This window comes from Hyla sarda, chromosome 4 (genome assembly GCF_029499605.1).
Source record: "Hyla sarda isolate aHylSar1 chromosome 4, aHylSar1.hap1, whole genome shotgun sequence".
Lineage (NCBI taxonomy): Eukaryota > Metazoa > Chordata > Amphibia > Anura > Hylidae > Hyla > Hyla sarda.
In genome coordinates, this window is record NC_079192.1 from 258,807,028 (window position 1) to 258,821,245 (window position 14,218).

General features: G+C 38.1%; 1 protein-coding gene across 1 annotated transcript in view; it reads right to left on the minus strand.

The window, feature by feature from the left end:
* Positions 1-1,981: 1,981 nt before the first annotated feature.
* The window catches only part of LRIG3 (leucine rich repeats and immunoglobulin like domains 3), a 35,792-nt gene continuing 23,555 nt past the window's right edge, over positions 1,982-14,218 (minus strand). The window contains exons 7-19 of the mRNA XM_056574025.1: positions 13,665-13,808; positions 13,261-13,404; positions 10,636-10,716; positions 9,943-10,014; positions 9,766-9,837; positions 9,427-9,590; positions 8,344-8,664; positions 7,956-8,237; positions 7,103-7,555; positions 6,590-6,745; positions 6,012-6,155; positions 5,696-5,923; positions 1,982-3,277 (exon numbers count right to left, since the gene is read on the minus strand). Of these exons, the coding sequence (XP_056430000.1) occupies positions 3,048-3,277; positions 5,696-5,923; positions 6,012-6,155; positions 6,590-6,745; positions 7,103-7,555; positions 7,956-8,237; positions 8,344-8,664; positions 9,427-9,590; positions 9,766-9,837; positions 9,943-10,014; positions 10,636-10,716; positions 13,261-13,404; positions 13,665-13,808 (2,491 nt within the window). The 3' untranslated portion in view covers positions 1,982-3,047. The remainder of the gene's footprint in view (positions 3,278-5,695; positions 5,924-6,011; positions 6,156-6,589; positions 6,746-7,102; positions 7,556-7,955; positions 8,238-8,343; positions 8,665-9,426; positions 9,591-9,765; positions 9,838-9,942; positions 10,015-10,635; positions 10,717-13,260; positions 13,405-13,664; positions 13,809-14,218) is intronic.

A 14,218-nucleotide genomic window follows, 5' to 3' on the forward strand; every position in this document is an offset into this window, starting at 1 on the left:
AGTTATAGTGGAAATTCCCAGGCGAAACTGGAAGTGGAGCGACGAAAGTCCCTCACCGGATGCCAGGAACCTGAAAGTAACAGTTTAAAAAAAAGGGTTTTAGTATTTTGCAAAACACATTGGATGAACACAAAAATAAAAATAAATAAAATTTGGATTTTGACTACATACCTGAGGGTTACGATGAGGCGTTACGATGTCAAGATGCTCCTTCTGAGGTGGGTGTCTTGGCGCCAGATCCTTTCACTGATGCATTGGCGAAGGTCATCAAATGTATCTACAGTCATCCATAGGTAGCTTTCGAACTTCCCGGGGTGCTGACGCAGCTCCATGCACAAAGTACTGTGCACCCCATGGATCATCTGTGCTGCCGTTATGGGATGGATCCAATATATTTGCCAGCGACTCCTCATCATCTTCGGATCTTCTTCTTTGGGCACCCCACAGCAGCACATCGAATCTGCAGGAAAGGTGGGTGGGAACTTGCTGAAACTCGCAATGGTAAAGTCCGACAGCAAGCAATCCAAGCAACAGTACTCTCCCTCTCAATGCTGAAAGTCAGACTGCAGCCAGATCATTGTAGAACCCTTTCATACCCTTCCTTTGGAGTAGGAGGCAGAGCTTCAGGTGTTGCAAGGTGTGACAGGTAGGTGGTCAAGAAAGGGTTTAAAAAGAAAAAAAAAAAAAGATAATTACGGATTACGGATAAACAATTATCCGTTTCAATAACGGGACTTTGAACCCTTATTCAGCCATTAATTCATCCGTTATTATACATCCGCTTTTTGATTCTACAATACATAAAACGGATGTTTAATAACGGATAAACTATAGTGTTAAAGGAGCCCAAGATTCTGACCCTCTTATGGGAATAGAAAGACAAGTAATTTCCAGGGGGTCACAAGTACTCCAGGAATTTTCATACCTAATAACTAAATAAGATAATAGCTGAAATTATATATATTGGATGAATAGCTATGTAATAGAGTTTTTTTTTTTTTTACTGGATCTTTAAGAAGCTTAAAACAGTATTGATCATATGGCAGGAATGGCACATAAGACAGGTAGTTTTCAATTCAATTGTTATAAAACTTTAAGAAAATAATAGGGACAAAGATGTTCTCTCTCAAATGGTGTTTTGCTCCTAATTCTTTTAAATTTCAGCTGTCTTACCATTATTATGTCTGTCACTCAAGAAACAAAACATGGTATTACAGAAGCAGTCATCAGAAAATTAGAAAACGTAAAACAACATCTATTCATGTAAGGAACAACTAAGTCACTTGTCCTTATTTGTAAATTTTTTCTCTTCCCTGGATAATTACTGGCAACAACAATAAATGCCTTTTCACAGGACTAAAATATAAAACAAGCAAAATACGCTTCCGGTGTGGAGAGAAGAAAGGTAGGTGAGCCAAGCACTGACCCACCTGGAAAGGATGTGCAATTACCGGCACAATACGTACAAAAAGAGACAAGAGGCTGCAGCAAATTCCTCACCACGCTTCAGGCATGGGAAAATGCATTTGACTCCTCCAAGCTCCACCGACAAAGAGGATACAACGTGTGCTGCCTCATCACAAAGAGAGGAAACCGTACTGGACAAATGGGTTAATTCTCTTAAAAGTAATAATATGCACAATAAGTTTCAAAGCCGAACCGGCTTCTTTTTCAAGTACAACCTTGCACTTGAAAAAAGCAGTTCGGCTTTGAAACGGGTTTATTCTCTTAAAAGTAATAACATGCACAACGTGTTTCAAAGCCGAACTGCTTTTTTCAAGTGCACGGTTGTACTTGAAAAAGAAGCCGGTTCGGCTTTGAAACGTATTGTGCATGTTATTACTTTTAAGAGAATTAACCCATTTGTCCTGTACTGTATCCTCTCTCTGTGGTGAGGCAGCACACGTTTGATCCTTGGTCGGTGGAGCTTGGAGTCATATGCATTTTCACAGAACTAGGGATCAAAAGATCAAGGTGGTGACCAAAATAACTGCCATTAGGGAAGAGTTTTTTCCCTTATGCCAATCATTTAATAAAAAGGTGCAAAATCAATTAACTCGTTATCTAGCCCTTTCTCGCCTGTCCCAATATAAATAACGGGAGAGGTCAAGAAGCTGTATGGAGCAAGTTTAGGAGCCGCCTCTGCTTCACATACTGTTTGTGCTGGCTGCTATCTACAGCTGACAACCGCCATTAATGACTAGCATCATCGATCATGCTAAAGACTGTCATTTAATCTGCCACAATGTTTAGCGATCATAGCATTTGGGAGGTTGTCTCACCCGTGTCCACCATGTCAGGTCTCAGGAAAGGCACCACTGCTACACAATCAAGGGTCGCTGATCAACTATTATGGCATTTGGAGGTTCCCTGTGCCTGCTATGGTGGATCTGTTTGTACAGCTTTCCTCAGGCAGGCTATACTAGAGCACAGATTTAAAAAGGATTTGTAAGGTAAAATAATTTTCCCATTGTCCCCAGCCTGCCTAATAAAGTAAGATTTTAACTTTCCATCCTCCACTCCCACATAGCTCATGTATCAGGGCACACAATCTCTGGTCAGCCTGCTTAGTGTGAACATACACAAATTCTGGTTATCAACAGTAAAATTGGTAAAGGAGGTCACCTTTCTCAACTGTTAATGACAGAGTATTTTATTATTATTATTTTTTATTTATTTATTTTCCATACTGTGCAAATGTACAATACGTTCAAAGAGCCAAAAACCAAAAAGATTTGGCAACTTTTTAAAATACATTACTATTCATTTTCCATAGAAAATCTCATAAAAATACAAAAATATTTATAAAGTCAATATTTACAGTTTTTAAATTATGGCAGATTTTTTCTTTATATAAAAACAAAGCTCTAAAATAAGTAGATACTTTAAGCAAAGTTTTTTTTCTTCAGTTTGTTTTTCTGAAAGCCATTTCTGGTATCTTTGCATTCTCCCATTAGTTCATTAGTTTTTTCCTTTGGGTAAAGTTTAAAGTTGAGGTAGAGCGTTAAAAAGTCTTTGGATTATAAAGTGGAAATACTGTTAAGCTGCTATGTGTCTATATCATAGCAATAAAACATAGGAGTCCTGTGATCATCAGAAATATTTTGCTTCAAGAATTCATTTCCAGTCTCTTCTTTAAAAGCAATTTTTGATGACTGTTCTTTATCATAATCTAAATGTATATCCAATGAGGAGGTATTACTATGTGAGGTCACATATCCTATTGTCTTAGGAAAGGGTTCATAAGGGGGTTTCCATACAGACTTCCCAAATGTGCCTGGAAATAAAAATAAAAATTTTTTTAAAGTCAGATCACCAAAAATCTAAGACAACAACCTGCAGGTATGAAATTTACTTCACCATGGCTTAATGCCACAGATTATCAGCTGAATGAGTGTTCATAAAATAAAAATACATTATAATAAAAAAAAAAAAATAATAATAAATATATATTAAAAATTAAAATACACTGCAGATAGGTATTGCAATAATGGTGCATATGCATTCATCTATTTCTGAAGTTATTATAGGGTTGTTGTTTTTTTTTTTACCCCTTAAGGACCAGGCCCACTTTGAAAGCAGGGTGCATCAGAGGAGATCCCAGGGGTCCCCAGCAGCGGGACCCCGGCAATCTGACATCTTATCCCCTATCCTATGGATAGGGGATAAGATGCTAGGGACGGAGTACCCCTTTAAGGACCAGACCAATAAAATTTTTGCATTTTCGTTTTTTTTCCCTCCTCGCCTTAAAATTCATAACTTTTATATTTCCATCCACAGACCCATATGAGGGCTTGTTTTCTGAGTCACCAATTTTACTATGCAATGACATCACTTATTTTACCATAAAATGTACGGTGCAACCAAACAAATATTTATGTTGGAACATTGAAAAGAAAACCGCAATTTAGCAAATTTTGGAAGGTTTTGTTTTCACGCTGTACACTTTCTGGTAAAAATGACAGGTTTTCTTTATTCTGTGGGTCAATACAATTAAAATGATACCCATGATTATATTCTTTTCTATAATTGTACCACTTAAAATCTCAAACCATTTCAACAAAATTAGTATGTTTGAAATTGCCCTATTTTGACCACCTATAACTTTCAAATTTTTCTGTATATGGGGCGGTATGAGGGCTCATTTTTTTGCACCATGATCTGTGGTTTTTATTTTATCAGTACCACTTTTGCTTAGGTTTTACTCTTTATAAAGTTTTAAAAATTTTTTGGGGGAATTAAATGTTTTAAATTTTTTTTAATCTTTTTTTTAAGTTTACTCCGTTCACCGTACGGGATAATTAGCAATATATTTTAATAGTTCAGACTTTTACGGCGATACCAAATGTGTGTATTAATTTTTTTAATGCTTTTTTGGGGGGTAAAATGGGAAAAACGGACGTTTAACTTTATTGGGGAGGGGGATTTTTTAAATTTTTTTACACTTTAATAGTCCATCATTTGATTGCTAATACTGTTCAGTGCTATACATAGAGCATAGCACTGATCAGTGTTATCGGTGATCTTCTGCTCTGGTCTGTTCGATCTCAGACCAGAGCAGAAGATCCCGGGAGACGGCCGAAGCCAGCTGAGAGGACCTCTGGGCTGCCATGCTGGATGATCGGATCCCCGCGGCAGCGCCGCGGGCGATCCGATCATCCATTCAAAGTATCGCACTGCCGCAGATGCCGTGATCTGTATGGATCACGGCATCTGAGGGGTAAATGGCGGACATCCGCGCAATTGCGGATGTCCGACATTACCGGCGGGTCCCTGGCTGCTGATAGTAGCAGGGACCTGCCATGCATGATGCGAGCAACGGTCTGGTGTTTGCGGTCAAGGCGGCGCGTAAATGTACGTCATGGTGCGTTAAGTACCACGGCACCATGACGTACATTTACATCCATTGTCGTTAAGGGGTTAAAGACATTTTGATGATCTAACCAATTGATCATTTAGTATTGGTCAGGGTCTCAGTGCTTCTTTGATTACTAAAGGGGTACTCTGGAGGAAAAAAAAAAAGTTATCAAATCAACTGGTGCCAGAAAGTTATACAGATTTGTTAATTACTTCTAATTTAAAAATCTTAATCCTTCCAAAACGTATTAACTGCTCCAGAGGAAGTTGTTTAGTTCTTTCCAGTCTGACGATAGAGGTGGCAGTAGAAAGCACTACCTGTGTAAGACGCTATCCTGAGCAGGAGAGGTTTGCTATGGGAATTTGCTCATGCTCTGGACAGTTCCTGACACAGACAAAGGCCTCAGCAGAGAGCACTATGGTTAGACTGGAAGGAACTACACAACTTCCTCTGTAGTATACAACAGCTGATAAGTATTGGAAGGCTTTGGATTTTTAAATACAAGTAATTTACAAATCTTTAACTTTCTGGCAACAGTTGATTTAAAAAATAAATAAAATTTCCCCTCCGGAATTTATTTAAAGTTGGGTGAAGCATGTGGCAGTGGCACTCAATGCAGGAGATGGGCTCCAAAGACTAGAACAGAGCCAATCTCCAGTTATTAGTCGCAATACACATCAGGACAGAGTGAAGCGCACTGCTGCATGCTTTTCCCAGTTATGGATACCAGTCACCAATGAGACCACAACCATCTTCGCTTTTAGCTTTACTTTGAAAGTTTTTTAAAATGCAGTAACCCTTTAAGAAAAAGGGGTTTTGATAAAAACTAAATCTTACCCATGTGCAATATTTTATCAGAGTTGTTTTTGAATTCACAAAATTCCATCTCTGAATCAGTTTTAATCCTGTTATCTTGGCTTTGGTCACAGACTGAGCCAGGAAACGCATAAATCACAGGAAAAGTTCCATGAACATCCGAATTACTGATAAAATTATCATCTCTTTGTGTTGAATAATCTGGTTCATAAGCATTGAGATTTGTAGACTGTTGATCGGAACTGTAACCTATAAAAGAGAAATGAATACATTCCTTAATGTTTGCATTAAATACTATTTTAAAGGAAAGGGTGGGTTTGATGATATTTTCACCAACCTGCATGATAGACTTCACATCCATCAGGGTTGTACAGGCTTCCTTTCAAATACAGTGAGCTCTGCTGCCCCATGTAGGGATAGTGTAGTGGGTCGTTTCCTGTTTCTAAGTCAGCTTCACTTCCATTATCCAAATGGCAAATGCCTATAGAGAAAATAAAGGATTACTCTTATTTAGTTTGAGCATGTTAATGGAAAGAGAGGAAATTATATAAATGATTGGTTACATATGACTTTGGGTACGGTTTCATCCACTAGCCACTGTACAGCCTAAAACCATATAGTCATACTGTTTGTTAACAAACTGGCAAAAATCTTTACTGCCAAAAATCACATGTACATTAACAAATTAGAGGTTCAATGTAATTTCTGCCCACTACACGAGACTGTACCTTTAATAAATGGTTACTTCTAATTAGCTAAGACATTTTTGTGGTGCATTCATTATATTGTCCCTCATTAGTGCAGTCATATATGTGGCTAAAACTTAAGTAAACTATACACACCAAACAACCCTAATATACTAACATGATTTAAAGAACAGAAACTACATTTATAAAAAAATATATATATATATACCATTAGTGTCTCTCTGTTGCAGAAAATATCCACTCATGGAGGTGGTTATGAAATGATGGCTTCCATTTTCAGAGGAGATGTATCCTTCTTGCCTCTCAGCAAGAGTTCCTTGGGAAGACAAGTAGCTGGGAGTATCCACCGGTAGGTTTGTCTCATCTGTAAAATTATAGGGTTAAATTATCTACAACTTAAAATAGACCAACCTCATTTAAAAGATGACAATATTTCCGTTCATATAAGTCAGTGTATGGAATAATGGAATTCAAATAATCAAAGTTTCATTGCGGATATAACAAGTATAAATATGCTAAAAGATATATGTTTGGAATATTCTGAGGTTAAGAAATATAACTACTTTCAGAAACCATAGAGTTTTTCCGCCAGATGATGTGCACTGCGTTACATATGTTCTTCAGACTTGTGTGTCCCTCTAACCACTGAATACCAATTTGATTGACCAAAATTGAAAGATAACAGCTTTTATTTCCTGACTTGCTCTACAGTCATACCCACCTGTGTTAGTAACACTGCACTCCTCATTCCTTCTTCGTGTGTGGTATATGATGACCACCCACACAAGGGAGGTTCCTACCACACAGCAAACCACCGCTATAATCACAACACCGACTGTGGCCCATCCGTCATCCTCCAACGATGGGGTGGCATTAGCAGGAGAATCGCATGTTGGGTTAGGAATTACAGAAAGATGTATATTGCCCCTCTCAGTTCCAAGAATATTGGACATCTCACAAGTGTATTTTCCTGCATCTTCAAAGTCTGTGTCCACAAGAATAAGAAGTTGATTCCCAGCAGCGAAAAAATGTCTCTCTGTTACAACCAATGGTTTGTCATCTTTTGTCCAATTTACTTTTGGTGTGGGATTTCCTCCTGCTATGCATTGTAGGACTGTGGTTTCTCCTTTTGACACAGTTCGATCTACTAAAGGTCGCAGAAATGATGGAGTTTCTGTTGTTGAGAAAGAAAATAATTTTAATTTACCAAATCCAACCCTCTGCTAGTAAGACAACACATTTCAACGGCACGGTAGAGCCATCTCTTCTGAAAATAGCCTTAATACCACTAAACAGGTTCTACATACACTAAAATTATTTTCTACCAAAGACAGTATTTTGTTTCCTCTATCACAATTTCTACAGCCTGGCCCAGGAGAGACCAATGGACTCTGGAATGGTTCTCCACAAGATGAATGTCTTAACAAAAATGTCCTCTTAATATTTAAACAGTCCAAAAAAAGATGCAAAAACTACAGTATTTCATATCATTAGGATAGAAGAGATCACATTTTTTTTGACTGAATACAGTTTTCTTTAACCCTTGATCATGATAAACTGTAAAAGATGCTTACCCAGTACTGTTAGTGTAGCATTAGCTGAAATGCTGCCTGCACTATTCTGTGCTGTACAGCTGTATACACCAGTGTCTCCAATTTTTGCATTCACAATAAAGAACACATCATCTTCTGGCATTACATGCATTCGTCTTTCACGAGCAGCAGGAAAATCTGTGCCACCATTTTTTTGCCAAGCTATCTGTGGTGTTGGGTGACCAACTGCAGCACACTCAAGTCGAGCAGTAGATCCGGCACGAATAGTGAGGTCTATGGGCATCTTTGTGAATGAAGGAAGCACTGAGAAAAAAAAAAAAAACGCAAGATAAGATTGTTTTAAGCCTCATTAGGTTTATAAACACCCATTTATCAGAAAAAGTACACAATAAAATGAAGTCATACATACTGTTAACAGTTAACCTGGCCTTGACAGAATACGTAGTCCCAAAATGATTGGAGATGACACATTGGTATTTTCCTTCACTGATGAACTCCACGTTGCGTAGCCTGAGAATAGTGGTGTACTCCATCACATCCCCACCTTGTATTCTCTGGTGGCCATAACTTTCCATCTCTGCATCATGCAGAATTTCATTATCTTTTTTCCAAGAAAAAGTCATAGGGGAGTCACTGCTGCTTGCTGCCGAGCATATAAAGGTGACATTGGAACCTTTTATTGCAGACTGTGTTTCAGGTTGCACGGTAATCTGAGGTTTTGGAAAATCATCTATATACAATAAAAGGGAAAGTAGGTTATTATACAACTGTCTGAATGAAATAGACAAGACCACTGCACACAAAGTCTAAACATAAAACATTGATTTTACATATGACTTTTACCCCAAAATAGAGATTTTGTTTTCCCTGGAACCCTAGTATGGATGGAATTCCCTCAGGTAGGGGCCAACTATCTGCACAACCTTCTCTGATCAGGGTGCGCGCACGCACACACACACACACACACACACACACACACTACTGCCTCCTCATTGTTTGGATGGCCCATATACATGTACACTCAGAATGGAATGAGGCTTGAATAAACTGTGTACAAACAGTACGGCATGCCAGTGTATGAGCTCATGTGGATATGCATCCAGGGAATAGGTCATCAATAGAGATATCTTTGAAAACCCCATTTAGGCCAAGATCATGTTTGGATACAAGAAATTGGTATAAAAGTGCTTGACAGATTTTCAGTTTTAGAGAGTTATTCAGTAAAAACAGAGTTAATTTCTTCCAAAACCAGCACCACACCTGTCCGTAGGTTGTGGGTGGTATTACAACTTGGTTGCATTAAATTCAATGGAACAGAGTTGAAAAAACAACACTCAACCTGAGGACAAGTGTGCTGTTTATTTTGAAGAAATCAGCTTTTTTTCTAATACTAGACAACTCTTGGTTGTTGTATGTACCTCACTTGATGTATTTCTTTAAAATAAACAAAAAAACAAAGAAATAAAAAGACAAATGCACTCCACAAACTTACCACACACAAATCCGTCTGCGCTCACAGAAAAGATACTTTTGCCTTTTAGACTTTGGGGATGTGCACAGTTTGCATTCACAAATGTCTGCAGCTTATTTTCGGTTAACCACTGAGGTAGCCACTTTAGCTGACAATCGCATAAAAGGCTTGACGTGTTTAGATGCCTGTGTGACAAAAGAACAGTAAAGTTACAGAGATACATTCAAACCACTAAGCCGCTTTGGGCTAAAAGTGACATAAGAATGGCAGCCAGTGAATCTTGATGCAGGAATCCTACCAGTGACAAGCAACATACAGTAATAGAATATTTTTAGAAGGGATATATATATATATACTTACAGCTGTTGAAGCCTCTTCATCTGTGAGAATGCATTACCTTGCATTGAAACAATGGCATTGTTACTTAGATCCCTGAATTGAAGGAGAGAAGATAGGAGAGAATAAATATTGTGTTCTAAAATACTCCTATACAAATGTAAAAAATATAAAAATGATAAATAAATACAATGTACTTACAAGAACTCAAGTGCTTCCAGCCATGAAAAGGCCTTTTTTGTTATGGATCCTATCCGATTGCCCTGAAGCATCCTACAAGATAAAGATCAGTGTGAACTGAGGACAGCGATTGGTAAATGCTGCTGTTGAGAACGTTTGGTATATTTACACACCTTTTAAAGGGGTACTCCGGTGGAAATTTTTTTATTTTTATTTTTTAAATCAAATGGTGCCAGAAAGTTAAACCGATTTGTAAATTACTTCTATTAAAAAAATCTTAATCCTTCCTGTACTTATTAGCTGCTGAATACTACAGAGGAAATTCTTTTCTTTTTGGAACACCGAGCTCTCTGCTTACATCATGACCACAGTGCTCTCTGCTGACATCTCTGTCCATTTTAGGAACTGTCCAGAGTAGGAGAAAATCCCCATAGCAAACATATGCTGCTCTGGACAGTTCCTAAAATGGACAGATGTCAGCAGACAGCTCTGTGTTCCAAAAAGAAAACCATTTCCTCGGTAGTATACAGACCCTAAAAAGTACTGGAAAGATTTTTTTAATAGAAGTAATATACAAATATTTTTAACTTTCTGGCACCAGTTGATTTAAAAATAAATAAATAAATAAATAAATAAAGGTTTTCCATGGGAGTACCCATTTAAGAATACCAGTAATTGCACTAGGGGAGAAAAAAAAAAAAAACCTTTACTTACAGCCTTTTTAGTTTTTCAAGCCCAGAGAAAGCTCCATTCATATCTTCAATAGTCCAAGAAATTTCATTATTCTTCAGATCCCTGTAAAATAAATGCATTTATAAATAAATTTTAAGTATAGCTCGCAGATTCAAAATTTAAAACTGCAGAAATAGGCAGTAAAGCATCTCTTTACCCATTCAGGTATTGTTCCCCTTCTTCTAGGAGAGAGGAGTTACATAACCTAAAGCACTGATAACAATCAGCAAGCCCTAGGAAAGGCCGGCATTAGCCCTCAGATGACCTGCTATTCATAACAATTGGAATTGTTGATGGCTTTCTTCCCTGGTGAGTTCTTGGGGGTTTGAGACAATGACGATGTTCTAGTATTTAGCATACCTCCTCAACTTTATCAGCTCCTCTGAAGAACTGAATGCAGGATCAACCAGCTTTGAACATCCTAGAAATTCTAAATGGCTATTAAAACCTGGCACCATTGAGAGAATGGGGAAAAGTATTTTTTTTAAGCAAAGGTTTTAGGCTAAAAAGGTATTCGGTAAGTTGAAGCCACATCTCTGATCCGACAAGTGATCTAGAATGTTTCCCTATAAAAGGGTAAAGGCTTTATATGAGGCTCAGGCTGAAATCTACAGTAATCACACACAACAAATACCTTTCATGCGTATTACTGGTCGCAAATAATAGATTACTTGTAGTGATATCACTGTATCAATGTATTTAGTCCTTTATGGAAATATCTATAGCAACTCAAACAGGCTAATGTTGGGATAGAAGGGGCCAAATGTCTAATAATACCACAATAGACATGACAAAACCCAAGAGTGGGTCACAAAGTGTGGTACAAAAGGTAGAAACTGTGAGAACAACAATCTGAAACACATACACTGACTGTAAATACTTTCTACCTAGTTAACATTTACATAAAAGGGAAACAGGTGGGTGTCCATATAGATTTAGACCTAAATAAGGACATTGGGGAAGATTTATCAAAACCTGTGCAGAGGAAAAGTTGCCCAGTTGCCCGTAGCAACCAATCAGATCGCTGCTTTCATTTTTCACAGGCCTTCATGAAAATGAAAGAAGCAAGCCGATTGGTTGCTATGGGCAACTGGGCAACTTTTCCTCTGCACAGATTTTGATAAAGGTTTTGATAAATCTCCCGCTATATAGTTCTTTAAATGGCCACTGTCACAAAATTTCTGTTTTTTGTTAAATACAATAGAGCACCATAAAAATATGTACATTTGTAAATAATTTACAATAATTTTTCTTCATTGATTTACCTTTTTAAAATCGCCTGTATAAAAGTGGGCACTAAGGGTCCCTACATAAGAGGCCCACTCCGATCTCTGCCCTTCACTATATGAAAACAGACAGTGGCAACACTTCTGGCCCGTCGGAATACAGGAAGTGAGCGCGGGCTTTAGAAGGCTCTGTGCGCGCTCCCGTCCTGTCACACAGCATAAGGAGAAACAGAGGAAGGCAAGTATCCCCGCGCCGTGCTGCAGCTGCTCGTCTGTCATAGGTACTGCCTGGGGCTATAGCGCTATCCCAGTCTGAGTACACGACTGGCTGGGATTTGTAGTCCCATTATACAATATGTAAGAGGAAACGAGGATTATATATATTATCCTCTGATCCTCTTACATATTGCATAAGATTTTGTGTGTAGGGGACTACAAATCCCAGCCAGTCGTGCATTGTGTAGGAGTATCTATATCTAGGCTGACTGCCAGGCTCGCTCCCGAGGTTCAGTGACACACAGGGAGGGCGGAAGTTTAGTCACGTAGAGTGAAGGCCGGTGAGGGACCGGCCCCTGCCTGAGTGAAGATGAGAATCCAGACTGCAACTGATCTAAGCTGTTTTTATTAGAAATATAGGGGCTAAACACATAAAACTTAGATGTACACAATCAGGGTGAGTTACTGAGTAACACAACAGGTTTTATTTTTTTGGGGGGGAGGGATATGATAGGTACACTTTAGAAGAAAAGTGGTCCCCAGGAGTTTTTCATTGATCTCTGGATCCATTTCTAAGCAAACTATTGTTTTGAGCAAAAACTATTCCACGCTATTGAAGGGGTGGAAATTATAAATTTTTATCAACTGGTGCCAGAAAGTTAAACAGATTTGTAAATGACTTCTATTAAAAAAATCTTAATCCCTCCAGTACTTATTAGCTGCTGAATACTACAGAGGAAATTCTTTTTTTGTTCGGAACACAGTGCTCTCTGCTGACATCTCTGTCCAATTTAGGAACTGTCCAGAGCAGCATATGTTTTCTATGGGGATTTTCTCCTACTCTGGACAGTTCCTAAAATGGACAGAGATGTCAGCAGAGAGCTCTGTGTTCCAAAAAGAAAACCATTTCCTCTATAGTATTCAACAGCTAATAAGTACTGGAAGGATTAAGATTTTTTAATAGAAGTAATTTACCAATCTGTTTAACTTTCTGGTACCAGTTGATAAAAATAAAAAATAAAAGTTTTCCCACCGGAGTACCTCTTTAAGGCACACAAAGTTACTGAGCTGCATTCCAACAAGAATGAGTAACCAGTAATCCACAACTGGGGAAACAGAAAGGTGTCAATATAGGTTTTATAAAGAGATATACATGGTTACTTACAAAGTGCTCAAACTGGACAGTCCGTGAAATGCACCATCAGCAATATTACTTATGTGGTTGTTGCCTATAAACAGTCTACCAAGCAGGCTTAATCCCATAAAACTTGACTCATCTAATCTTGTTAATTCATTGAAGGTTAAATCTCTGTAAAATAAAAGAAAAAAAAAAAGTTTGAAAATTGAAATTGCACTCAGAATTTGAGGAGTATTTTAATGCAAGACAGTCCTAATGGAAACAACATGTGCCATTAAGAGAAGGCTGAATAACAAATAAGACTACTTGAAGTCAAGAAGAAAAAATGCTTTAGTAACGCTGTTCTGAAAAAAGTACAAATCTGTGGTAAGAAACTCATGCTTTGGCATAGAAACTGTACTAAAAATTGGAACTAAATAAAAGCAACTTACAGCTCGCCGAGTTTTTGGCAAAACTCCCAGGCATCGGGGCTGATCCTGCTGATGGCGTTCTGGCTGAGATGGAGGTGCTGCAACATAAGCAAACCATACAACCAGCCTCGACTAATCTCTGTGAGATTGTTATGATCCAACAGCCTAAAATTAAAAAAAATTGAGAAATCCTAATGTAAACAAACACACAGTGAAAGATTTAAAAAGAATACAAAAATGCAATAAATACAAGACTTTGTCATGGCATGTTTGAAAAAAAATAAAAATTAAATAAAAACACACAACACTGGAACACATGCCATACAGCGCTGTGCCCTGGCCATGTAGGGAATTGGAAACTAGACCCATTTAAGTCAATGGGGCAGGCTGCAGTTTCATGCAAAACTGACTGAGCAGGAGCAGCACTGTTCAGGGGAAATATGTGGTGCTACACCAGCGCTGCATACCCTCTATGTTAAAGTATTGACATATTATATCCTGTCATAACAGTGGAACGCTGCTTTCATTTATAAATTTATTTATTTTTTCTAGGGGGGTGGGGAAAGAGATATCTT